This window comes from Anabas testudineus, chromosome 6 (genome assembly GCF_900324465.2).
Source record: "Anabas testudineus chromosome 6, fAnaTes1.2, whole genome shotgun sequence".
NCBI classification, from domain to species: Eukaryota; Metazoa; Chordata; class Actinopteri; order Anabantiformes; family Anabantidae; genus Anabas; species Anabas testudineus.
Window position 1 is genome coordinate 16824311 of NC_046615.1, and position 27903 is coordinate 16852213.

At 40.3% G+C, this 27903-nt stretch overlaps 1 protein-coding gene across 4 annotated transcripts; it reads right to left on the reverse strand.

The window, feature by feature from the left end:
* Positions 1-421: 421 nt before the first annotated feature.
* Positions 422-27508, reverse strand: LOC113165448 (CUGBP Elav-like family member 2). 4 transcript variants are annotated; one of them, XM_026364915.1, is made up of 14 exons: positions 24700-24980; positions 16339-16529; positions 13283-13365; positions 11685-11733; positions 11066-11200; positions 10068-10147; positions 8689-8850; positions 8403-8466; positions 7520-7657; positions 6788-6916; positions 5714-5890; positions 5444-5590; positions 4914-5087; positions 422-4006 (listed from the first exon to the last, which is right to left on the reverse strand). In XM_026364915.1, the coding sequence occupies exons 1-13, from the start codon at positions 24768-24770 to the stop codon at positions 4960-4962; spliced, it is 1554 nt and encodes a 517-aa protein (XP_026220700.1). In that variant the 5' UTR covers positions 24771-24980; the 3' UTR covers positions 422-4006; positions 4914-4959. The 4 variants fall into 4 exon arrangements, with proteins under 4 accessions (XP_026220700.1, XP_026220702.1, XP_026220701.1 ...); XM_026364917.1 differs by lacking the exon at positions 24700-24980 and adding an exon at positions 27381-27508 and having other exon boundaries at positions 422-5087; XM_026364916.1 differs by having other exon boundaries at positions 422-5087; positions 5444-5587.
* Between the last annotated feature and the right edge of the window lie 395 nt (positions 27509-27903).

Here is a 27903-nt window from a genome sequence, read left to right on the forward strand (position 1 = left end):
AAGTGCAAATGTATAATGATAAATATAAAGAAAGCCAATTCTCATCTGGGTTATAACATTCAGGGTTGCACCAAATGTTTATTTGGTCTTTAAAAATGTAATTAATTGTATAATTGCACTAGTCTAAACTCAAGGTGTTGAGATTCAACTTTACAACAGGACACAAATACCTTGGATTTTTGTAACTGAACCAAAAGTAGTCACCTACTACTACACCCCCAGTCCAGCAGACACCTGACCGTTACAGTACAAATGACACAAACCTGCTCCCCCACCCCACTATCAGCTAAGTAAGAAGCAAAGAGAAGCACGACAAAGAGAAACAAATTAGCGGGACATGACACACTGGGGGAGGGAGGGGTGGTTTGTAAAATGTCTTTACAACACTGGACAAGCACAACACAAAGACACACAGTCCATATTAGGGGAAATGGTTTAATTTGGAGACAGAGGCAAAGAAACACACCACACATGAACAAACATTGACCAAAAAAAGAACAGTGTCGTTCGGCTACACACTCCTCTATGGGGAAAAAACCAAACACAAAAAAAAACTCTACACAGGTAAAAAGCAAGGCTCAAACTAAACAGTTAACTCTTCAACTAAGACAATTATCCACACAAGTTGTCGAAATCCTGAAGACCATTAAACTATGTGGACTGCACAAATACTAACATGAAACTTACCACGATTTAGAGGTTCCCAACCCCCCCGAAACTGATTAACGAAGTGAAGAACATGTAGAGATCCAAGTAAAATCAAAAATCAGGCATTTCTTTTTTTTTTCTTTTTTTTTTTTTGGAGACAACAAAACAAAACTGCTCACACCACCAAGAGGCCATACTCAAGACCTGATCAAGGCGAGGCCACATTGAGAGGCCAGACATTTTTTTCCCAATATAGATTTTTTTCTTTAATTTCCAATATAAAAAGCTTCACTGGTACAAAATACATATGAACAACCAGTTGTAGAAATTGGAAAGCCTGTGTCTTTTTTCCCCCTTTTTCAAATCCCACCCCGTTTCAAAAAATTGATATTAACTGAAAAGAAAACAAACTATTGTATGTATAATACAGATCACATCAAGATGCACCCACTTTGGCTTTCATCAAGACAAGACAAAACATCTATTAAATTATTGGTGGAACATGAACAAAGTCCTACAGATTATCAGACAAGAAAATAACACAGGAAAAGATTTTTTTTTACTCTTTTCTTTTGGATCAAGACAATATCTATAGAGATGCAAAGCTACCACACTGTCAAAGAAATAGCACTTCAGAATATGAAAACAACAGAAGAAAGTGATTGTTAGAGCTAGAACAGGATTTGTGATGGAAGCCCCTGAAGTGAGTCAAGTTCCTGTTGGGACCGCTGTGACTATACATTGTGCTTTTCTTTAAACTGATTCACAGTAACACTTCACCATACGCCGCACCGCCATAGACCTGCAATCATTTCAGTGTTTGACACAAGATTTTAATCACTTTAAGATCTTAACATGGCATCCAAGTCAACTTTCACTTTGAGACTTAGCTTTTTTTTTGGGTGGGGGGGGGGGGGTTTAACTTCAAAGTCCCCTAACACATCAGATCAATCGTTTGTGTCGCAAAGTGTTACAGTACGCGTGCTCAAACTCACTAAGAAAGAGGTTTAACCTTCAAATGTATAGGGAAGTTTATTGTTTATCTACATTTTTTTTTTTTAAACCAACGGTTCAACTTGAGTACATCACAATACACATTTACCAATAACTCAACACACAGAGTGGGGGAGGGGAGTAGAAGGAGAAGAGGGTCATGAGCAGGTGACAAGAGCTTTCATGACACTGGCATAAATAGACAAAAAAGGCAAACTGCAGCAATCTCTAAACCAAGGCCTAATAAGGATGTGTAGGCAGTTTCTAGACGTATATATGGCACTTTGAATATTGTATTGCATTTGGATAGAAAAAACACACTGTAAAAAGCACATGCCCATATTAAAAAGTGAAATCAGTGGTACCTTGAAAATTTTGGGATTATGATCTCACACACACAACATTCGGCAAAAGCAAGCTCCCACAATTGTGCTTAACGTTTCCTTACAAAACTACAACACTTTCCACAAGCACTGTTTCTAATTTGGTACCTTACTTTTTCCTTGGAATATTTATGCATTTTGAGAAACAAAAGGAAAAAAAATCTAAACTGAAAAAGGTCAAATGGTGACAATTGTGCATTTTGTGTCATAACCCTGTGTGAGTGTCTTGTTTCACACACAAAAAAACCCCTGAGTTGACAACTCTTTAGCGCCACCAGGTACTCCGTTTTCTTGAACCCTTCTTTGGGGGGTGAAGTGGTTATTTTACCAGGGGTGTACTGACAACTTGATGTACAGATAAAATACCACCCCGATTAAAAAAAAGTGTAAACTTTGTGCTGAAAAAATGGAATGTATTTGTAAACCCACACTGCTGTGGTGGATTTAGTAGTATTAATGTGCTGTGCATCGTGTACAACTCAAACATGATACAGGAAGTCATTTAAAAGAATAATCAGCAAAAAGTAAAAAGCAACTGTGTGTGTGTGTCTATAAAATGTGCAGAGACCCACAGGTTGTGTGTCATGTCCGTGTGATCTCTTCTTCAGGGGCTCCCACTTTTGCAATCACAGAAAGTGTTTCGTGGTGTGTGCGCGTGAGTGTGCTTGTGTAAAGAAAACTAGGTACTACTACAGGAAAGAAGGTTGTGTGAATTCAAAAACACCGAGTTTGACACATGGGCACTTTAACACCAATATAAAACAAAACAGAACGACATTGTCCGGCATCTGTATGATTAAAAGACTTTGTAAATTATCTTTCAACATGAGCCATCCAAACAAAACCAAAGTGAAACATCCATTAATTAAATTATTAATGAGGAATTCACAGAAAGTCAAGATGTACCGTGGAAGCTGAACATTAAATGTTTCATGAGGAAAAAAAAAAAAAGCCTAAACACTCGAAATGCGACCCTTGAAGTTGAAATTACAATTAATACAGAGGAAATTCAGACTTAAAGTGTTTCGATGACCCTCAAATGGCCACGCTGATCAAACTGATTTTAGTCCTCTTTAAAAATTTAATACACTGAAGACTCCAGACACAGATGACATTACAACATAATCTACAAAAAACCCAAAGTTTTGCCTGGGTTCTGTTAGTTAAACCTCTATAGATTCAATGGTATAAAATATAGGTAATCTAAGTGTGCATTTAAACCACAGATTGTCTATTTGTGAATCAGTTCTAAAAAAGTTGACTCATGTAGGTAGTCATTTCTCTAAACAGAGCAAATGTACCTTTTATTGTGCCATCAATAGTTCAAAATAAAAGTAAACACACTGGATAATTTTGTAAATGAAAAGACAATTTAAATAGCCTTGGTGTAAATCTTCACACTGCCCGCAAAATGTAGAGATCATTACAGAGCACTGAGAGGGGTTTTACTGGTCAGACTGTCAAAAGTGTTGGAAAGTGGTCTGAAGCATGTTTTTTTGTTTTTTTTGTTTTTGTTTTTTAAGGAAGCCAACATATTGCTAATGGCACCAAGTAGCACAGCTGTGTGCCAATCCCTGTATTAAACTTTCAAGTGAACTTTACTGAGAGAGGTAAAAAGAAAACATAAAAAAAAAAGCTAAATTAAAAAGAAGAAATCCCACAGGTTTTTTTAAAACATTTGCAAAAAACAAAAAAGGTCTCTTAAATGAATTCAACACAGGGAAATTTCACATTGATTTGCTTGACCTCTCTCCCACCTGTCACATTTCTATACAGAAAAAACAAACAAAAAATGAATATACATGCAGAAAAATCAGGTTGAGCTAAGGTCAAGGGTCAGTGGGTGGCCAGGTATTGGTCAGGCGAGCTTAGAGAGACATCACAGACAATGGTGGGATGATGAGGCCAGGAGTTTGGCTTGGCTGTCAACATCATGAAGACATGCTAGGCTAATGATGAGCAAACAGGCATGGAGATTTGTTCTAAAAAAGGAACAAAAACACGAAGGAAGAGAGGGAGAGAGAAGACAAAGGAGAGAAGAGAAAGTTAGGGGTACAGCACAAGAATCGTTTAGCCATGAGGCACAAAAAACAACAAAAACAATGCCAATCACCACATACAGTAAGGACAAAGTGGTAAACACCCCCTCCCCAACTCTCCCGACACACAAAAATAATACACAGATTTAAGGAAGTGACACCACCAGGACATATGGCAGAGACTCCAACATGCACAAACTGTATACTTGGCACCCAAAGAGATCCATCTAGAGCCAGTCCCTTGTGGGAGACTTGGAGGATGGATGGAATGATTAGAAGAGGTTGTTAATAGAGAAAGAAAGAGGTTGCCTAGCTCAACATTGCTTAGGAAATCAGACGACACAGGGGAGACCGAAAGTGAGAGACAGATGGGGGAGCAAAGACTAACGAGTTTAGAGTGCAAAATATTTTCACATTAAGAATGACACAAATGAGGACAGAGAACATGAAAAGGCCAAACAAAGGTTGAAGTTCTAGGCTGTGGGGTTTTACATGGACTGGGTTCAGCCCATCCACACAAAGAGTAATCCTTAGTCAACCTGTCTAGTTTGACCTGAAGGCAATGAAATGGCATGGAAACACACCTGATGCTCTCCACTAATTACAGTGACACAAAATACCTCCAGCGAACACTGACTCCAGTGATACTCATAAATAATCATATACATTAAAATATTTAATCCAGCTCAAATTACATGAGAAAAACCGCAGGAATGAAATACAGTAAAATGTGGAAAGATCATTGCAACAATTTTTAGGAATAGGGTGAGTTTCCCTCCTGTGGTGGGCTTCTTTCCCCCTGACCCACTGAGTCTCTGCTGTGGTGACCTTGGCTGGAGGGTGAACTTACCCTAGCAGTGCTAGCATTAAGGAGGGGGAAGGCCCCAGGGCTAGGATCAGTAGGGTTTGCTGTCATTCTTGGAGCGCTTCAGTTGAACCTTCAGCCTCTTCATTCCGATCTGAAAACCGTTCATGGCCTGAATGGCAGCTTGCGCGGACACAGGATTGTCATAGCTGACGAACCCTGACAACAGAAAAGTGGTGGACGTGTTACACAGCAACCTAAATGATTTTAGGTTGATCTACAGACTGGGGATAGAGAAAAGGAATTATATGATCAATTGTGTGAACATACAATTTAATTAATTTCAAGTGTGTTAAGTTGCTCTTTACCATTACTAACCATTTCCTCCTAACAACTTTCCATGAGATCATAGCTCTAACGTGCATTTGAGTTTGAGTTGTTCAGATGACCTAAGCAATTTCAAGTTTCAATGTTGTTAATTTTACATTAAATAGTGCAAAAAAACCCCAAAAAGTACTAGATTATCAAGGTAGATAAGTTACAATGAAGACAAATTCAGAGACCAGCACACTTACCAAAGCACTTGCTCAGATTGGTTTGTTTGTCAATGAAGACTTTGGCAGAGACCACATTTCCAAAAGGCATGAACATCTGCAGAAGATCCTGGTCCCCAAACTCCTGGGGCAGGTGATAGATAAACAGGTTCGCACCCTCTGGCCCTACTCCATTTGGTAAGAAAATCATAAACTCAAGTTAGCTACACACTGAGATGTAGAGAAAAATAATCTTCATAACAAATATGAAGATATGATGTCTTAGTTGCCATTTGTTAAAGATCTCCTCACCTTCCTTTTGGCTGCCAGCAATGCTTTGTTGCAAAAGAGACTGGCTGTAGAGGGAGGGCAGGGCGGAGGCTGTGTACTGCTGCATCCCTGAGTAGGCCTGGGTCAGGGCATCCATGGAGCTGGCTGCTGACCCATTGGCCATGGAGGCTCCCAGGCCCCCATTCATGGCCCCCATACCTTTGAAACACCACCAAATTGATTTATATACAATATGTATGTATAGAAATAAACTTAAACTGTATTAAGTTATTCTGACCACTAGAGAGAATAAAAATTCTTTTAAAGCCCTCAGATTATAGGTGGGTGATAAAGCCTCAAAATTATATCCTGATATTTAAAGAGAACTGATTGGTGACTGCAGCTTGCAGGCAGCATTTATTAGTGCCAACAAAATGAAGGGCATTTTTTTGACCTTTTCCAGTAAGCGACTGTCCTCACACACACTTACAGTAAATAATGAGTTTACTCAGAAAAAGCAGCTTCCTCGAGTTATCAGGAAGAGGGGTTCACATGCTGAGTTCATGTAGCTGCAAGTGACAGTGCCGAGTGAGAGAGAGAAAAAAAAAAAAAAAAGAGCGTGGAGGAGAGACATCTGATGCACAAACTGTCTGAATAAAAGATATCTATGGTGAAAAGTGAAATTCAGATAACTAGGAGGCACTTTTGTGTTTGTTTAATGAGGTCTGCATGACACGTTTCGCTGTTGTTCAGTGCGCTAGTGAACATAAATGAGTCACATCATTGTCACCTTTATCACAGAATAATTGTGAGCAGTGAGCAATATGACATGGCACAGCCCTGACTCAGATTCTTAGTTTGTTATGACTTAAAACAGACACAACAACTGTTGAGAGGATTATGAAAATGATTTGTGCATGACGTCCAAAAAGACCACACTGGACAGACTGCTCAATTTCATCCTAGCTCAATAAATGTTGACAGTTGCAAATCATGCAGTGTATACTTCGGCTGCCAGTTGTTATTTTTAAACATCTGGAGACTGACGGTGACCAGCTGCAATATAAAATGTGTCTCTAGTAGCTTTTCTCTAGCTGTTAGAAAGGAGATTCTTACCGCTGACACTGCTGGTAAGAGCATTAAGGTTGTTGAGGCCCACAGAGCTCCCAGCGAGACCTTGCAGAGTGCCCAGAGATGCCAAGGTATTCATGGCAGCACCGGCACTGGACCCTGCTGTTGAACCGGCTGTTAAGAAAAAAATAAAATAAAATAAAAAATCAAAAAATATATGGGGGACCACAGCTGCAACTTGCTAGTGTTCAGACCATTCATGTCAGTATAAATGTCTGTCTTCTTTTTTTATCGTTATTAAAAGGATGACACAGCAGTGAGGGGCAGTTAAAAAGGTGTCTTCTAACGAGGAGCAGCCATTTTGGCAGCAGCAATATAAGAAACTCCAACAGATGGAGCCAATGTATATTTACACAGATTAAATGGAAATGGGGGATCTCATAAAATTTTACATGTGGGTGATTAACTCCCATAAAGTAAATGAGGAATGGCTAAGGCCTGTTAGGCAAATAGCAGATGAGATTTGTGAGCAGTTCGTAGGTACCATCAAAGTAGCAGGAAATCTAACTTGTGGATATTTATATTTCAGTGGGTAAGAAAGTTAAAACAAGGTTTAAAAGCTTAGTAAGAGGAACACCTTCATAAACAACCAATTCAACATAAAATAACTGTGACAGACACTTTCATAGGGTTTAACTCGCAAATGCTTAATACTGTCTTATTAATGTACAGGACATGGCGACACTACAAAATCAGCTCATGTTAGTGTCTAATTACCTGGACTGGCCAGAGCTCCAAGGGCTCCACTGTTTGTAGACAGGGCGCTGGTGGAAGTCGGGCTGCCAGAACTCTGTACTGCAGCTGCAGCAGCAGCTAAAGTGGCCAAGTTCTGAAGCTGAAGGGGATTCACACCAGCTGAGAGAACAAGGACAAGTTAATATCAATGACTTCCAATATGTTCATGCAGAGAAATGCCTTTCCAAGTCTCTCCAAGTCTTAGAGAAAACCTACTTCTCCAAAATGCAAGCATAGAGAGGACATCCCTACAGTGTACAATGGGATGTGCATTCACAGTTGTACCATCAATTAAAAACACATCCCATCAGCCAACTCTATACTCTCACACACAAAAGACGTGCAGCATTAACTACAGAAGATGCGTTATGTGTGATCACAGAAAAGAATTTCTGAGGGTTGAATTAGGCAGAGTACTTTATTAATCCCAACAGGAAAAGTATTATTTTCCAATCTGTAGTATTTCCGTATTTAGTATTTGTTTTAGCATTAAATTTAAAGTAGTATTTCAACATACAAAAACAACATCCATGCTGTTGAGGATAGCTTATAAAGAGTGGTTTTGACATGAAAAGATGAAGCAGAATGCTGTGTGGAGTTTCTTTAAACATGGAATGTAATTTCTCACATCTTCTAATATTTCATTTGAACAGGTAACAGTGGTGGTTTGTTCTAAAACAGGCCTAGAATAGCAGCACTGATTATTAATGTGCCACTGAGACAAAAAGAGGAATGTGATTTACCATATGAAAAAAAACCCTGTGGGAGTACAGTACTTAGTTACAAGGTTGGTGGCATGAAAATTGCTGCCTTGTTCATTGCTTGCTTTAGAACTGTATTCTTAACATCTAAAGAGTGAACTTACCTCCTAGCCTCTGAATACCATTGAAGCTTCCTTGGTTACTGGCAGATGTAGCCTGCTGGAGCAACTGTTAAAGACAAATAAATTAAGAGTAACTAGTAATGAAATAGGAGAAATGGTAACAGTATTCAGACCCCTTAGCAGGCTTTGTGCTATAAAAACAAAATATGGTTTTAGAAATTAGCTCTATAGTAAACACATGGCTAAACTTTGAATTTCAGAAACTAAACTGCTCCATATTAGAATACATGAGCAAGCAGCTCAGCCGTGTTTTGTATTTAATACTTACTGCCAGGTACTGTGGTGTGAGGGTCCCCAGACCAGCCAGGTTTCCCCAGATGGAGGTGCTGTTGAGCTGCTGAATCTGCTGTACTAGCTGCTGCTGTAGGCGCCGCTGCTCCTTATCTCTCTGTGTGTCAGCAAACTTCACCACCAAAGGTGAGGAACAGCCCTGAAGCATTGAAGAGGTAAAAGACGTGAGACTGGTTCATAAGCACACAGAAGAATCCACACTTTATTTGCCAATGCAAGGGCACAGTCACTGCAAGGAAATTTTCTAAAGGAGGGGTGTTATCTATGCCTCACGGCAGTTTTTATGCCTGTTGCATTCATATCAAAGCTAACACAGAGGACATCTGCCATGCATAGCTGAGCCAGGGCACATTCCAAAAGGGGCACAGGACAATTCTGCAGACACTGAATCTTTTTAGCACTCAGAGCTGAATCAAGTCCATGGACAAGCAGACAACAGATGGAGACAACACACCAAAAAAAAAAAAAAAAAAAACTAAGAAAAAAAAAAAAAAAAAAGGACAATTCAAACGAGGATATGTCAGCAGACAAGAAAAATGCATTAAAATACACAATCTCGCAAACAGTCACATACTGCTCAGACAGACGCATGGGCATAAGGCATGCGGTGCAAAAGTATTTTGAGAGTGAGAGCCAGACAGGGACCAGGCTAGACAGGGAAAATGGCTTCTGCACCAGCAGCACCTCCCATGTCAGCTGAGAATTGGGGAGGTTATGGTATGGGGAAAATAGGTGGCACTAGCACTGGGGCCTGTGTTTAATCTGGTAGGAGTATTATGTTTGGTTGGGTTCCTAATTGGACCATTCTGATACTTCACTGGGGAGCCTCTGACCTGCTAGCTGTCAAATTACTGCTGCTCCACTTCCACAAAGACTCCACTGGCTACACAAGGACATGGACCTAGTTTTTAAAGTAATCTAATAGGGTAGCTGCTTCAGTCTAGGTTACCTTTTTTGTTAACCTATATTTGATTGTGTGGGCTTGTTTCCCTGTGGTCCAAAATATAGACAGATTATAGCAGACTATAATAGCTAGGCTCTAATACATTATCAGAATCAATAAATGAGATGCATTTAGTCTAGCCCAAAATTAGAGATGACAGCAATTCATGTGTCCTGTTAGCATACGATTCAGTACCTATGTGAGAGGCAACATTTGTAGTTTTATTCAATTATTTTGCAGACAATGTAATTTTGTCATTAGCAAGAGTGGTTTTGGAAATGACTCATGCTCTGTGATGAATGGACGCCATCTGCTTGGACATGTTCTTTATTATTCCAACACAAGGGGGCAGCAGAATGTATGAGGGGGAAAAGGGGGGAAAAATGAGAAATAGGTGCTAAGGGGTACAGTACCTCCATAGTCTGAGAGTGATGCATGGTTTTGATTGCATTCTGTGCCATTGCCCTGGTAGCAAATGTGACAAACGCACAGCCTGTAGGGGGGGAACAATAGGAGAGGGGGGAGGAGGGAGGGAGGGACAAGAAGAAACAAAACAGGACAAAAGGTTTGGACAACTCGTTATGAACCCCAAAAAAACACATTACAGTACAGAGAATGGCAACTCCCAAGCACACAGAACCACCCTCACTGGTTAGCACATGGAGAAAGAACACAACAAGGAGAACAGTAACACGTGTCACATGAGCACAGTGATCGACAGATTAAATTGCCACCCGGAGAGGCTTGACTATGTGGTGTCATGGTGAAACATTCAATGTGATTATATACACATAAAATGCACACAAATACACACTGAAAGGCTTTGATTTGCTAAAATATGTAAGACCAGCAAAGATCACAGACTAATATGGTCCAATTTATATTGTAGCCAAATTGTGTACATCTTCTAGAAAAGGAGAAGAAATTAACCACCACATGTCTCGGCTATAAGGTTTAATCATACATACATCAACACAAGAGCCCTGTGCCGCCCACTTTCTGAGGCATTATGTAGGAGAGAGCTATGTAGGAGATGTGACGACAGGCTAATTCCAGCCTTTGTAGAGTGTGATGAAGGAGGTGGTAAAGGAGAAGCTGAGCCGAGCCGCCTGCCAGCTGAGCCCACGAACACCAGCAGCCAGCAGTTGCCAAGGCAACGGGCCATTGTGCTGGACAGCAAGTGCAGTGCCCCTGCACTGTGAGATGCGGAGGCTGAGAGTAACAGTGACGGAGGATAGATTATGGGGATGGAACGGGTGTCACTAGAGGTGAATAGCACTTGTTTTTGGGGTGGAGGAGGTTGAAATGAAGAAGTAGGGTGGGACCTGTATAAATACTTATGTACTCTACAACTCTGAAGGTGGCAGCATTGAGGCCAATATCATTGTGCCTATGCTGAAAGCACACTTACCTCTGCTCTGACCATCTGGTCCTCGCAGAATTCGGCACTCTTCGATCTGTCCAAAAGATGAGAACATCATTCTGACCTCGTTCTCGCCGTATTTCTTTGAAACCATCCCAATGAAGAGTTTTCTGTCTTCTACCGCTGCACAATGATGAAAAGAGAACAGCAATTCAGTTAAATTCTAACTATTATAGAAATATGAAAGCAGCAGTTGCTTCAGGCGCTAAATCTTGCACCTCTTTTTCTTGTTCAAGCTCTCGCTTTGTAAGGCTGTCACATTTTCTGGCTCTCAAGGTGCCAGGCTCTTGTACAAGTCTCAGTAACTTGCACATTTGCTTTCGTAACTCTGACTTCTCTTGGGCAGATGACGATCAACCATTTGTGCTTTCTGTAATCGGTCTACTCTCCCCCCGATGCCTTTGAAAGCCCTTAATTGCCCCCTCAACACTATCCAGAAATCGCGTGTTGCTGGTATTAAAGACATAATTCAGCCCTTGCTTCTCTTTTTGAAAACTTCAATTACTCATGTGTCTTGGCTAAATTTTGTTCTAAGGTTTTTCCTCAACAGACATCTCTCCAATTTTTTGGCTGGTGTCACCTCACAGTTGAAATTAAAGCCACTTACCACTTGTTTTCTCACTATCAGCAGGTTTCATCTGGATAGGGTGATGCATCTGGAGGGGGAGAAAAAGATAAATAAATTGTTAACAATTTTAGTGAGTTTAGTGAGCCGTGCACCTGTAACTATGCGGGTACTTTGTCTCATTATCACCAGGGTCTCATATGTTCCTATCTTCAAGCATTTCATGGCACCTTGTTTAGTTTCCCTACCTTAAGACCATCATCCCTCTCCAGTGAGTTGTATGGTGGGCACTGAAATTTCCAAGTATCTAATTTTATCTCTCACTATAATGTGAACTCATAATTGAACTTATTGATTTTTTTCCTATCAAAATACTGCATCTTGAGAACTTCTTTATGGTGATGGTTGACAAGCAGGCAGTTCTGTATTATACCGTATGTACAAGGTGTCGCAAATCTGTAAAGTATTGAATTTGAATCAGCGACTGCCATCTCTGAATGTGCCTCTCTCAAAGGGTATTTACAATGAGAGAAAATGGATTAGGAACAACTGCTTTTGGGTCTGTCGTTTTGTGCCATTTAATGAACATTTTCATCTGAGACAACTCAGAGAATTTCATGTGAATATATTTTTAGCACATTTACCTGCTATGTGATGTGAAAGAAGAAATAAATCTAGCCATTAGATGCCTGAGCAGGTTGTACTTCTGAAAAGTGGTGGGTTTGTTTTTGACAAGCACTAAAGAGAAAGAGACAGATGGCCTGCTCAGTATGTGTACTGGCTAGCGTCACTGACCAAGGAGAGCGAGGCACAGAAGGGAGAGAAAACAGGAACAGGGAAACAAGCTTTTCCACTGTCACGCAAACTAAACTCAGCCACCTGCAGTCAATGCCAGTATGACCGAGAATTGGGATTCATGAGCTGAGCTGTTAGACCACACTTTATTTAAAATGTCTGACTGATTGATAGTCCTCCACTGAAGAGAGCCAGACGGGTATACTCGGCCTGCTACACTCATTTATCAACCGGGTTCAATATTTACCTGTAACCTTACTGACAATCCAATTGACTGAGCTATTGATTTAATCGACAGAGTTGTTTGGAATAGATTTGATTGATTGGCAATGCAGTAATTTCAACTAGTGTATAGGCAGGGCAGATTTGTAGAGGTTTAACAAGTAACTGCACTTACTGCAGTTTACTCTCTCTAGATAAATCAGGTGAGGAATCAAGATACCACACTTACTCTCACAAGGAACAATTGTTAAAAATACTTGCCTCCATTCATACCTCTAACTTTTTGAAATAAAAATGTAGATGTGCATCAATGATTCATGAAGACAAGCATGAATAATTTGTTCCACTTGTCCTGCGCCTCTGTGAACAACCTGCTGCCTGGTCAAGCACACTTTATGTGATACCTGTGCATGCGTTGAGTCAGCTTGTCAATTCATTGTGCTGAGGTTCAGGACAGTCCTTGGTGTGGTATTAGAGCATAGTAGGGACTGAGATATTTCTGTGGCCAGACAGGCGTTTAGTGAGCCGTGAGCTCATTATCAGCTAGCACACAGCTCGCAGCCGGCACCGGGGATGTAGAGGGGCTCAAGCAACTAAAAGTAGCCCATACTGTGCTTACTCACCCCACTTAAGGTCTTTATGTTGTGCAGTGCATTCTGGGCCTCCAGTGCAGCTTTTCTCGTATAAAAAGTTACAAAACAGCATCCTGCAGAGAGAGAGAAAAACAGGGACGATGCGGGGAGGAGGGGGACAAAAAAAAAAAAAAAAAAAACAGGATTGAAATGCAGCAGATACAAACCAATGTAATGCAACAACTACTGCAGAGCAGAAAGAAGCTAAACGAATGAAAGTATGTTCTCCACATATCACATATTAGAAAAATGTGACAGGATATTCTTAGCACCAACTGTTAGATGGTGCACACAGCTCATATAGGAGCTTGCAGCGAGGACAATGGACAGAGATAACCGAAGGCTGTTGTGTGACATGGTCATAGAGGTGACCACAGGGTTGGATAGCTGTCAGGAGGCACTGATGCACAGTCCGCAGGTCAACACAGCCTGGGCAAGCCAGGGCACAGCACCAGTGCATCAACATAACACATTAGAAAGAGTGGTGTCACATTACATAAGAATCTAATCACATACAAATATACAGGAGGCATGAAGACAGCACAAAGAGACAGGAGCAGGAGTGAGAGCAAGGAAGACGATGGGTGGGGGAGGGAGGTGAAGAAAAGAAGAGCGGGGGAGGAAAAAAAAAAAGCCTCTCATCCTTCCGTCCCAGCAGACCGCCAGTGGCGTTCCAGCCTGTCAGTTTCACTGGGCTGGGGAAGCGGAGCACTGCAGCGTCTCTGACCTACATAGTGTGTATTATGCTGTTACTGGAGCTCCCAGGCCGCGGGGAGGGCTGTTGAACTCTAATATGCATCGAGCTGCTCTCTTCCCTCTCACAACCAGCTGAGCTCTCTCTTGCTCTGCTGCTTAGCCCTGCCTCCAATTTACTGGAGCTAAATAAACCATCCAGAGAGGCGTGATAGTTATCAGATGATTTTTTCATGACCTGCAGTAGACGTGACCTAAAAACAGATGCAAATCTGATGGCTCTTCAATTGATCCGTGGCAAACTAAGCAACCAAAAAATAAATAAATAAATAAATAAAAATAAAATAAAAAATAAAATAGACCTGGGATTAGAGCATTAAAAAAAAAAAAAAAAAACTCAAACAAAAGACTGATCAAATAAGAAGCCAGAGAATGGTGTATTCTCTGCCATGCAAATAAAGTTAAGGTTAGTGAGATAGCATCAGGCTCTCTTGCTTGGATAAAACTGCCCCCACTACTCCCAGCAGGAGTTTGATGACTGGAAAAGGAGGACGTCAGTGAAACCGATGGGAGTGGGGGGTGTCGCTACAACAAATTCACTTCACACAGCCTGTGTGAGCCAAACACAGCCATGATCAGGCCAGATTATCTATTAGAATACATTAACATTGCATTAACATGTCAATAGGGCATCACAGCTGACATCCCACACAGAACAAGGAGGGCTCTGCCTAATAATAAAAAAAAAAAAAAAGACTGCTTTGAACTCTTCAGTCTCCCAATGAACTGCTCATTGATGGCTGGATATTTATATACACATATTATAAGCACCCTGGAGAGTTTCCGGTATACCTTTCAACACACTAAGAATTATTTTATGATGTTTAATGTGTACATTTTTGTTAAAAAGCCAGACCATGTGGATTCAAGAGCTGTCCTGGTGACAGAATGTGTTGAGGAACTAAACTGAGATCTAAGAAAGGAAGTGAAAGTTCTCGTTTGCACAATTCAGCTTCGTATTTTCCCCTGAATAAGCATGGAGACTAGATACATTATACTGAAAAAAACATTTGGAAAGGTAACAAGAAATTAAAGGAAAGATGTCTCTTTCCAAAGTAGCAGCATTGTTGCAACAGCTTTGTCAGCCTATCTTCACTTTTGAAAGGCAAAATACCCAGCAACAAACTCTCTGAATGGCTCCACCAACATTTTACAGACCCATTCACCAGAACTGTGACTGATAAGGGCACAGCAGTTCAAATGGTTCTGGACATACCTAAAAAACTACCAGTGATAACGGTGAACCATCATTCAAACACTTTCAGTGACAGCTTGGTCCAGCTTTAGTGTGTGAGGGCTGTGAAACCACCAGTAAGCACACAACAGGTTTCATTTAGATGCAGAGTCCAGCATTAAAAACGGACACCCCACATTAAAATCCAGGAGTGGATTATTGCCTTTTGCCACAGTGACTCATCAAACCATCAAGGGAATTGAAATTTGTGTGATGTTGTAAACCGAAGACAGTTAAATCAGGTAAACTGTCCTTTATTCACCTGCAGTTAGTTCTGGGAGACTGAACATTTGCACTGGCACTTTGCAGCTCTGTAAACAGCAGGCTTTCACTACGCCATCTCATCTAAATGCAACCTAAACTGAATCACTCAACTCGAGCACCATTTCTAAAGGTGAGCACGTCGATGATGCCTTAATGGAAAATTGCAGTTGATTTAAGACTTCCTTTGTACAATACTGCTTTTGAATCAGAATAGCAAAAAGAAAAAAGAAAACAAGTTCTATAATGCAAAATTTTTTTTTCCTTTTATACTCTGACAGCAAAGACCATTGCATGATCTCATCTCTAAAAAACAAATATGGCAGCACTGCATGTACAGACAAGCAATGCTGTACACCGCCTTAGGCAACTGTGTTGAAATGTGATGGTAGCTCATGTGGCAATAACAGTGTTTTTTTTTTGTCTGACCACTAATAGGCAAATACAGGTAGAGGACAATGGGCACTGTTTATCTTTAGTTCTGGCCACCTTTGAAGGTATTCAATATATCATTAGCATAATTATAACTTTGCTAATTATTTATTACAGGTGTAACTAAAATATTTTGTATCATTTATATTTCAAGGGTTTTAAATGAAACTAAACTAGATATTTAACTTTGTAAGGTTTAGAAATAACATAACATGCCAAGTCATGACCATAGAATATAAAACTGCTTACAGATGAAGACAAAGTTATATTTTCTCCACATAATATATATTTTTTTAAATTGCATTTAAAAATCTGGCATTCAGCAAGCTTTGAGGAATGGTGAAACAAAATTCCTTGTCGACTGTACCTTTGCTCTGAGGGGGATTCTGGGTGCGATCACGGAGGATGTTGATCTGGTGCACAGCTCCAAATGGCTCAAAAAGCTCTTTTAGTTCCGTTTCTGACCAGGAGCGTGGAATCTGCCCCACAAACATCTTGATGGAGTCAGGGTCTGGTTGGTCTAAGTGCTCCAGAGACCCATTCATCTTGCTGCCGTTGCTAAGAGAAAGAAAACAGCAAAAAACATTTGTAATTAGTAAACATGGTTTAAAACACAGGATTTGCATTAAGACAAAAATGTACCAATAAGCTCAAGCTTAAGTCAAAAACAATGTGAAAATATTTTTAGCCAGTACTGATGAGGCAAATGTTTGGTTTGTAGAGCTATTGGGAACTACATGTAGAGGAAATAACGAATATGCTAAACTAGTCTTTGTTGGTTAAAGTAACTGAAACGATGACTGAAATTACACTGCAAATGTTGTTGACAGCTGATAGACAAGTGCTGCGTCAACTAATGTTTGCATGTTAAAATCTAATGCGAACTTCAGGCAGGCGCAAGTAGTCAGCTGTGACAAGAGATTCTTCAAATTTTATTTTAGGTGTCTCTTATGAAAAGTGTACACAAGTCACATAGGTCTTGCATAGGTAAAAACAGCAACATGTTTTCAGAACAAGCAAAACCAGTTCTACTTCAGAGTATAGGTCTGGACTATTTGTACATTTTCCAGTTTATGAAAAGCACTGTCAGAGATGACTGAACATTGAGAGTTTTGCTTTTGGGGCAGTCTTTGTCTTACTAAATGCATATACTTGAATCCATTTTAACAAAGTAAGGTTTCTGCCAAACTCTCCATTTACTGGTAACAAGCTGGACCAAATTACTGTCATTGCATTTGGTTCCAAAAACTAACTAAATTACATATGGCAAACAGTTAATATCTTTTAAGGATGTAATTTGTTAGACAATAGATGATAGAAATTTATAACACTAATATTTTAGATTTTAGCAATATACTGTACTTGTAAAAATACTTTCAAAACCTAGAAACATTCTAAGGCACTTTATCACTTAGTTTGTTTTCAGGAGATTCAAGTTCTTTTTTTTTTTTTTGCTTAACCCCAATTTGTCTTTGTTTCAACATAAGCTGTGAAAAATAAACATGCTCTGATAATTATTATGCATTTGTAATTCTCTTAAGTCATATAGCTTACAGAACTGTATGATATTTACAATGTGTTTAGTTATTGTGCACAGTGAAGTAGATGCCAAAACAACATTATTTACAATAATGAAAAGTGCAAACACTTAGTTGCACAGTCAACAACATGTTGAGCAACGATCAATGTGGCCGAGGGCAGTAAAACGACGATAGAGATGAGTGAAAAACAAAATTTTGGCATTTTGCTTTAAGGCAAGCCTTAGGGACACAGAATCAATAACCACCAGTTTACCTGTGACTACAGCACCTTTGTCTCACTCACACATAAACTCAAGCAACACAAACATATCCTGAAAGGTGTAGATGTACTGGAAACCAGAAATGAGGCTGCAGCAACAGAAAGACCCATGATCAGAATTACAATATCAAAAGTGGAAACTACAGTACACACAGGCTGAAATTATTAACAATGTAATGTTACACTGACAAAAAGATTGGACTAATGAAAAAACAATTTTACACACAGACCTCTGGACACCCGTCATCCATCTCTTGCAAATTGAGCCAAGCCGTTCTGCAGAAACACCAAACTCCTTGAGGGACTTAAATGACATGCTAACAAATCACACTTCGGTTCTTGTTCTTCCGAAATACAACTCTATGCCCCGGTAAACGTTTTTTTCCTTTGAATTTGTTAATACATTTAAATGACGACATAAACCGAAAAAAGCTCCACCGAAACAAAAGCCTCTCTCCACCAAAATGGGGTGTGTGCCCCCCTCCTGCCAGCTCCACAAATACAGCACTGCAGAGCTCTAAACCTCCAAAAATCGCTTGTTAGAGAGAGATTTTGCAGTACATCTCCTCCTCAGCGCTTTGGCGATGGTACAGAGAGTAACCTACAGCTTCTTCAGCGCAGCAGGAGAACAATCACATATTGTTCCCCCATGCTGGAGAACACTATTCACCGTTCCTCTACAGCACAATAGGCCAACTCAGAGAGATGCTTTGGAACACACTGAAAACTACATCTGCTAAAGCTACAGCATTGGCGTGTGACACCATTTATCCAGTTTTGCCACTGGCACTCAAACGCCATTTTACGGTTGGTTTTTAATGAAATATCACTGTAGAAACAACCATTATCACTTGAAAAAACAGATTTGTGTGTCAAAACATGAAGACTCAAAATCAATTCCCTTTACATTAGACGTCCCAGCCCCCTGCAGCTGTGCATGTCTCTTCAGCTTAAGAGTCTTTTAGAGAAATGTAACTCCAGTTATACATCCTTTGGCCTACCTGAAGACAAATGAGTTTTAAACACTACAAAAAAGACCTTTAAGTGATTTGTTTATATTACAAAACACTGATTCAAGCCGTCTCATGACGGATGACAAGATGTAGCTGCTCCCGCTCAAAACTTAAAGCAATAGTTTGACATTGTGGAGAAACCTGAGATGAGAACGATGACACAACTATCATGTTTGTACAGTAAATATAACCCTACCAAAGCAGTCAGTTAGCTTAGCTTTGCAAAAAGACTAAAAATAAGGGGAAAACACCAAGCCTGACCCTGTTTGAAGGTTACAACACATCTCTGAAGCTCAGGAAGTTACTGTGCTGTTGCCAAGGAGTGGTCTGGCTTCTCAACTAACTGTTGGTAAGATTGCAAACTAGCGACATTTCTCAAAATGTCAATCCACTCTTAAAATGCCCAGTCATTAAGCATAGCTATCCCTGCTAGCGTAAGTTTGACAGCTGCCTCCAAGCATCAGTGACAGTAGCATATCAGTTTTAAGTGGCACCCGCTGAACTAGCAGCTATCATTGGAACTAGAGCCATTTAAGCTACACATGGTAATGTCAATACAGAAGTGGCATTAAGCCAATACAAAGCTGCTGGAATACACCTTAAACAACACCCAGTGCTCACAGGAGTTCTTTATTAGATTAGAAAAAGGCTGATGTGAAAACTGTTCAGCGGGTTTAGTGAGTCAAACTAACCACAACATGATGACAAAGAAATGTCGTTAGTAGTTAAATCAATGTATTTAGTTTTAAGCGCTATAGATTACATTTGATTAACCTTTAAATAGATATTAAGACAGTGTTATAAAATCCAAGAATATAATCATAGCTTGACTGCTCCCCAATCACTGAGCGTATAATTGATCTCTACTTTAGATTCAATATTGTGTAAAAACCACAAATATACACAAATTATTGATAATGTACAAAATAATAAATGCTATGTTGATTCTGTCACTGTCCAGGTACGCTCCCCACAGTATGCTCAGACAGTAGTAATGAAGTCTTTAGCTGAGCTTCCAAAGGGAGCCCTGCAATATGACAGATCATCGCGCTCCAAGACGCCCTGCAGCAGCTGACGAGTCATTCAGAGCCATGACAGTTGCTTGCTGCTGCAACAGCCATAAAAACAGGTGATTTATCTGGACCGTGTGTCTGTGCTGTTGGTGAGCTCTGACCGCACAAGTATGCCAGTGACACCCCTACTGTGCCCATTATAGAAAGCCAGCCAATTTGCCTGGTAATGCACATGATTTTGAAAGCTAAGCATTGTGCATATGGACATTACTCATCTTTGAACTTCAAGGGGTCACACCTGTCACATGACTTTTATTTTGTCATCACTGGTCATGGAAAGCAATCTCTTGCACTTGATCCTCCCTGGAATTTGTTGTCAGTGAAATAAAAATTGAAAGAAAATCCTGCCATATTTATAAATATTATATATTATTGTTATTTTGGTTCATTCAAGGTAAATTTAATTCTCATAAAATAGCTTTAATCAACATACTAGGCATGCTACACTACACGCTGTTGACTCTTTCTAAGTTTTGAGTAGTAGCCTAATGCCTGCTTCTTTGCCTTGGGCTGTTTTGGCAACCAGCATCTCACTGCTGTCATACTTTATTGAGGATAAAAAAAAACGGCAAAGTTCAGACAGACACAAGTAATGCTTCTGAGAAAAAATAAAGAGGAAAAATACAAACAAAAAAACACAAACATAATACAGTGAACTGAAACAGATGTTTGCTAGTAATACCCTCAAAAAAAAAAAAATCATGAGATGTTTTTTCTTTCAGGAAACCAGTGGCCTTATAAGCTGATTTAATGAGACACAGAATGCCTCTAATGCCTTGGTAATATCTTTGACAGCTGTCAAGTAGAACATAAAAGTCCGATCCTCTAGCTCTATTTATTTTCGCCCTTAAAACTGAAAAAGAAACTGAATATTCTTCAACAGGTTGAATAAGGTTGGGCTTGAGCTTGGAATAAAAATATCCTCCTGACAGGCTTGAAGCTGTTAACTTAAAAAGTTGTCACAGAAAACAGAAACAGGACTTAGAGAGCAGCTGCTGTGGCACCCTTAAGCAAGAACTGCTGATACTTGTGGCCTAGGATGTGAAAAAACAAATGAGAACCAAGAAAGGATGTTGTATGAGACCAGAAAGCCAAAACATTGTTGTTTATTCCTATAGTGGTTGACCCAAATCAGCACTCTGTGGTTCTTATGAGAGGTTATTAAGAAAATTTCCTCATGGAATTAACTCCTATTCAACTCAATATGGCTTGATTTCATTGTTGCATTTCCCTTGATGAAGACAGACATATTCAATCAGCCTTTGAATGGGCCGCATGTTAACAGACGGCCAGCATCTGATGACAAGGCCCACCCCATTAGCTCTGTAATCACACCAAGTGGCCCTGGCAGTTATGGATGACACTACTAAAGTAAAGCTCATGTGAGCAAATACTCAAAGAGCCAACAAAATAAACTCTGCTCACAGCTCTGTCAGCATCAGATGGAGCACAAATTTAAATGTTCAGGTGGAGCGAACCAGAACAGGCAGCAGCCTTACCAATGAATCTCTAATGAAGAGACAAACAGCCCACTAAAAGCAGTAATTACACTTGATTACTTTGACAGAGTGTTTACTGCACTGACTTACTCTGTCATCCACTATCCAAACCTTTGATAAGCAACAGAACATATTTAATCAATAAAAATATCCCCTTACTAAATGTTTTTTTGCCTACAAATCACACTTTTCTTGCTATAGCTCTGTCAGAAAATCATTGCATAAACCAGTGCTTCCTATATTACAGACACACAACAGGATACACTTGAGTGAGCAGTGAAATTAGATTTGAGATACCTTAAAAGTTATCATGTTGCACTGGCAGATGTAGTCACACAATGGCAATTTTCTAATCAATACAATTAAACATAGGGCTCTTTGAGAACATCTTCAGAAAGCACTCTACATGCTATTAAAACACAGATTCATGTCTTTTTTGATAAATGTGAAAATTACCTCCACTATTAATTGACTTGCCTATAAAATGTAATAAATGTAAAAGCTTTTATAATAACTCAAAACATACTGGATCATCAAGCCACAACCAAAAATACAGTATTTAGTTTCACTACAAAAATACATAAAGCATATTCTCAAAATGGAGAAGTGATTTAGAACCAGACACTTAAAATTGTAGACAACAGGAGTTCACTGTCACTAAATAACAGCTGATAATAGTCTACAGACTCCTTCTGTTCCACAAAAGCATCAATCGAAAAGAGAGCTTCTCTTGTTGCTACATCCCCCACTCTAATCCATTAACACTGCCCCTCTAGAGGTGTTTTTGTTGTTTAGGTTTACTTTTTCCCCTCAAATTAACTGATTCCACTTCATGTGTATTGCAGACTTCTAATACAGCTATGCTGACCTGAACAGGGCATAATCTAGAAAACATTATGCTCCAAAATCAAAGATCCAATTTTGATATAATGACGTATTTTTGCTGCTTCAACATAACTCTTGTATAGTCTATATTAACAAGGAAGCCACACTGCCAGCACTGACAATTTATGGGTACGGTGGGTGCATCTGGAATTTTGTAACCCTGTCCCACAATATCTTTTGTTTGCGAAACTTTGCAGAAGAATTTGCTTAACCTTTGATCACACAACTCCGCATTGGAGATAGGGTAAAGGATTATGAGCCTTCCAAGGCTGTGCATGAAGCTCCATGACAGCCAGTCTTGTAACTATTGCTGTGCCAAGCTAGCAGCAGGAGCTCAGAAACAGGTGACAAGCAAGAGCGGGGCCCTCCTTTTTTTGGCCTTTAACATCTGGCAGCACGGTACTCAATCTCCACCACCACAGCCACCCTCACAGCAAAGCAAGAGAACAGTTGGCCCAAGGAGCTCACAGATCTAGTGCCAATATCCTTAACTTTGCACAGATCAACTGCTTCCTGGCCACAACAAAAAGGGATCATGGTGACACTTAGCTCACTGACCTAGCACTGTGGCTGTGTTGGCTGCCAAAGGATCACACTTAAGCCCTGATAGTCACTCTCACTGTCAACAATCAAAAGGATAAATCAATTAAATACAGCTGAGGTGAGCTCTAATCACCACCTCATTATCTCCATATACAACAGATTAAATAGTTCTCAAAACTCTTGTTTTGAAAATGTATATGTTCTACTTTGCAGTCATGAAGCACCCAACACAATTTCCAAAAATACTGTGGCACACAGCTTATTTGGAGCTAGAGAATGTTTGGCATGTCCAATTGAATTACTTAAGTTAATTAATTATCAAAACATTTGCCCATTATTTTTCTGTTTATCTAACCAACCATAGGGCTGCAACTATTAGTTAATTAGTCCGTCAAAAAACATAGTCTGCAACAATTAATTATTTAAGCCAAATATCTGATTGTTCCAGGTCCTCAAACATGAAGATTTGCTGCTCGTCTTGGTCCCACTTTATACTACACTGAATAATTTGGGGCTGTAGACTATTAACTGGATCAAACAAGGCATTTAATGAGGTCTCCTTATGCTCTTTGATATCTTGGTGTGCATTTTTCACTGCTTTCAGGGTTTTTTTTTTTTTTTAGATCAAACAATGCATTAATTTAAAAAAACGGTATGGTACTTGATAATGAACACTGAGAGTTGGTGCCCTGATACAGAATATAAAAGAAATACAGATCAATAACTGACCCAACCCTTCATACACACGCATCCCAACAAAATTGGAGGCAAAAGTACTGAAAATGTTAAAGGAGTCATACTTCCTGACTTTAATTATGAACGTGAAAGTAATAAAACAAGCCGGTCTTGCTGCAGAATAAAGAAAGCACTCCTGTAAGTGCAATCATTTAATTTTTAAACAGTTCTGTAAAAGTGGGTTTAGAAATGTTTTGTCAGAACAGATTAGCTAACGTTGTGTCGAGAGGACACGAGTTTTAAAATGCCTTTTCTCTCTTGTTTACATGGCCTGTCACAAGATTTCCATTAATGGCTCAATAATGTAGGAAACCACGTGTTTTGTGCCGTTAAGTCAGCACTCTGCATTCAACATGGAGGGGGCACCAGTATCTGTGAGCTGTGGTTAGCTAACTATGTTAGCTAGCTGATGCTAGCAAAGACACAGGGAGGGACTGGGACTGGCAAACCGAGCTGATAGCCCGTGTTCTGCCTACAAACGAGGTTCACTTGCGCAGTTAATCTTCAGTCACCAAACTGGAAAAACAGATACCACAGAGGAAACACAATACATTGATAGAAACTTTACCACAACTTAACATTGTACGTTATCTGCACTCAACGCACTTCCCTTTAAACATTTCTAGCACCTACCGTTTCAATTCACCACCCGTCAACGCCAACTTGTTCAGCTGTAAATAACTAGCATGGGCTAAGTAAAGCGGAAAACAAGAAGGCGGTGTTGTCTTGGTGCAAGTAAAGTGACTAAAATACACCCTGAGCTGCTGTTTTTGTGAACTGATACTGAAACGTGTGAGCTCCGGAAGCACATGTCACTTGACTATTGTAACGTTAGCGCGCCTGATATACTACACAGTCGCTAGCAAAATGTGTTTTCTTCCAGCGTTAGCCCACAAACGCCACGTTCAGTCGCAGTTAGGAGTTGCATTACATTGTCCTAACCGACTTTTATTGTTGTTAAGTCTGTTATCATCAACCTTAATAAACTCCAGGTGAGCGTACCGTCACTGTTCGTATCATTAGCAACATTAGCATCACAGTTGCCAGTTAAGCTAGCGTTAGCTAACTCCCAACGCACACGTAACTCTTTGTTTCATCTCTTAAAAACACTCCCAGATAATTCGTTTTTGTTGTGGAGAGAGAAGGGGACTCGACGCAGATCGATATTTGCATTACTTACATTGTGTCGCTCGAAGTCATTAACCGACTTTCGGTGAGAGGGTGGAAATCCAGGTTGTACGCCGAAGTCATCAAAACAGCTCAAACAGCGTCTATCTAACAATGAGAAGCGACGTCCGCTCCCTCGCAAGACACTCAACTCCTGCGAGACGGCGAGAAGACGAAGCAAGACAGGTGCAGAGAGGGGGCGTCTTCTTCAAAACTGCATGAGAGAGACGCCAGTATCCGCCTTACTTCTTCCTCTCAATGTCTCTGTCGTCCCCGACTGAAATAAATTCAGGCAGCCGCTGTCACTGCACACCGAGCTGCAGCACAGCAGAGGCGTGGCCTCCTCCACAGAAAGTCTGAAGCACGCTGCTGGCGGCTGCTGCTGCTTCTCCCTGCTCCTCTAGTGCGATGTAAAATGACTGTAATGTCTCCACGGGGACTGGCCCGTGGTGCTCGGTACAGGGGCTTACTGAGCTGTTTGTAGGTTATGATATGATGTGATCATATATAACCCTACAATGACTCCTATAACAAGCACAATGGAAGAATCAGATCCTGTCTAACCTTATTGTGCAGAGAGATTACTCTGTGGAGGAGTCGGACATCTAAAGATGCTGATCAGAGCGAGAGCAATTTAAAATGTTAAATTTAGCACCTAGGTCATTATCAGCAAGGTTAATAATGCTCCTGCTGTTCTATAATTTTCCAGGACTCTAAATGAAGCACCTGACTTTTTTTTATTGGATTACATAAATAAATAAGATTATTTTCAGCTTGTTTATTACATTACATTGTGGATATGTCCATGAATCTATTCCAATCTAAAGTGAGTCAGTCGCAATGCATTTTTTAACTCTTTAGTCTAGCTTCTCTCCAGGGTCATAGGTCATGTTCCTCTTTGTGCTGGGCTATTGTTTCCCTAGGGGGAGGGGAGCCCATCTTCTTTTGTTATGCTGGACTTCTAGGGCGAGGCCTCCACACTTGGGAGAAAGTACATTGTCAAGTACTTTTCGCCATAGCAAACAGAGAGGCAGGGGAGACAAGCCCAATTATGAAACCATTTATTATTGCTCCAGCAGCTGCACAATCCAAAAATATTATTCATAGCGGGTGTTAAGAAACATCCCATTTATAAGATCCATCTTAATCCTTGGGTCCATAACAATTTCAAGGCAACCTGGCACCAGTGCCAAGTATGCTCTATTAAACAGTGCCTAAAAGAGGTTTGAATGCATAATGACGTGACCTATTTTGCCATACATGCAGACGAGCCCCCTATGAAACATGCATTACCATTAAGCTTGAGGGGCTGCTATAAAAAGGTAGTCTAAACATCTCAGGAGAATCAGGTTTCACTGAGATGGAGGCAAAATAAAATATTGTCATCCCATCTGCCACATCCCTCTATTTTCTTTGATTCAATTAGATCTCAGGGGATCTTACTGAATAGATTTGTCATCAAAAGGAGAGCGATTTTGCCAAGAGCACCACTTGTACATGTACAATACATATAGGATATAGCATAGCATAATGCTGTTGCAACTCTTTATTGCTATCATTTATCATTTATCTCCTTGGCATTTTTTAGAAACATTTGCTGGAGTGGATTCCAGAGACAGATGCCCGCTTGGTGGCACCTTCTAATAACAGCCTCCTATTCTTAATCTGAGATTATTACTACCGTAATCCAATCATAATCCTTGACACCTAGCATGTTTTTGTTGTTTACTGTATATGAAATGTTTTTACCCATGCAGTGGAACTGAAGTACCACGAGTCAGTCATCACCATCCAGCATTTAAAATTGCACTCTCTTTCGTGACAAAAGGCACAGTGTAAAAATAGGACAGCTTCAAACTCAAATGGGCCACTTCATGTCTTTTTGAATGCGTCATCTTGAACTTGAAGGCACACTTTTTTCTTAGTGCTGCCTTTCATTAAAGCAGTTGCAGAATGGCGACCAACTAAAGGGCTCTCAAAATGGAGAGAGGGAACTTAATCTTGTCATGCTGTCTAGAGGAAATCTACTGTCAAGATGGACTGTATGTGATAACACCACCGTGCCAGGGTGCAGCAGTTTCACTAAATTCATGCAAATTCCACGATGGATGCAAATATTTCTTTCTCTGCTTCTATAATAAAATAATTGGTATCTTTGCGTTTTTGGCTGAGGCAGTAGAGCAAGGCCCGTTGGTTTCAGTAGCTATCTAACCACACAGCTTTTTAATGACTTGTGTGACTCAGACACAAACACCTGCATTACTGACACATTTCTTGATATTTATTTATTTATAGCATGCTCATACAAGTAACTGAGCCTCTGTAGCACTTTGACTATGACGAGAAGGTAAATTAAATGATATCAGAATCCAATAAGGTATTGATTTTCCTTCTCTGACACATTCTAACAATTTTAAACTAAACCACTACACCCTTATGGAATTGTTTTTGTCTCTTGGACATGGGATTAACATAAACAGACAAATGCACCAGACTCAAATGCATCGTTCCTGGAAAAAAGCATACAGGGACACCAGAAGAAACACTACCCTGCCCATAGTCAGCAGGGGAAACACCTCAACTGGAAATAATACATCCTATGACAATATCCAGCCCAGACAAAGAGGCCATCCAAATACAGACAGCTCCACAAAAGCTAGTCCACATTTGAATGAGGGGCCAACCCCAACGTACCTCATAGGCAGGTCCTCATTCCTGACAGAGATCCCGGCCGCAGAGGGGGGACAGCGCATGCTGTTGGCATACAAACTCTGCACCAGGGCCAGCTCAGAAGAGTGTTCCAACATCGGTGCTCTGGAGAAATCCACCTGGTGTAATGGACACTTTCTTCTCTTTCCCTCTTTCCTCTGTGTTTCTCTCCCTTTCTCTGTCTCCCGCCCACTCTTTCTCCTCGGTTTAGTGCAGCAGAGCGGCACCCACCCCCTTCGCTGACTGGCGTGGCTGAAATAATCCTCTCTGACAGCTCATCGTGCGCTAATGCATTGTGCTGCCTGCAGCAGCCCAGTTTGCAGGCTCTAAAGCTGTGGTCACTGTAGCACTATTGCACTAATTGACATCCATATTAGGAAAACTTCAGGAAATTGGACATATAAGATTTATTCCCACTGTCAGACTGGGGAAAACTAGAGGAAGCGGCAACACAGTTGCCACAAAATCTCATCCACAAGTCTGGATTTTGTGGCACACTTCTGTAGAT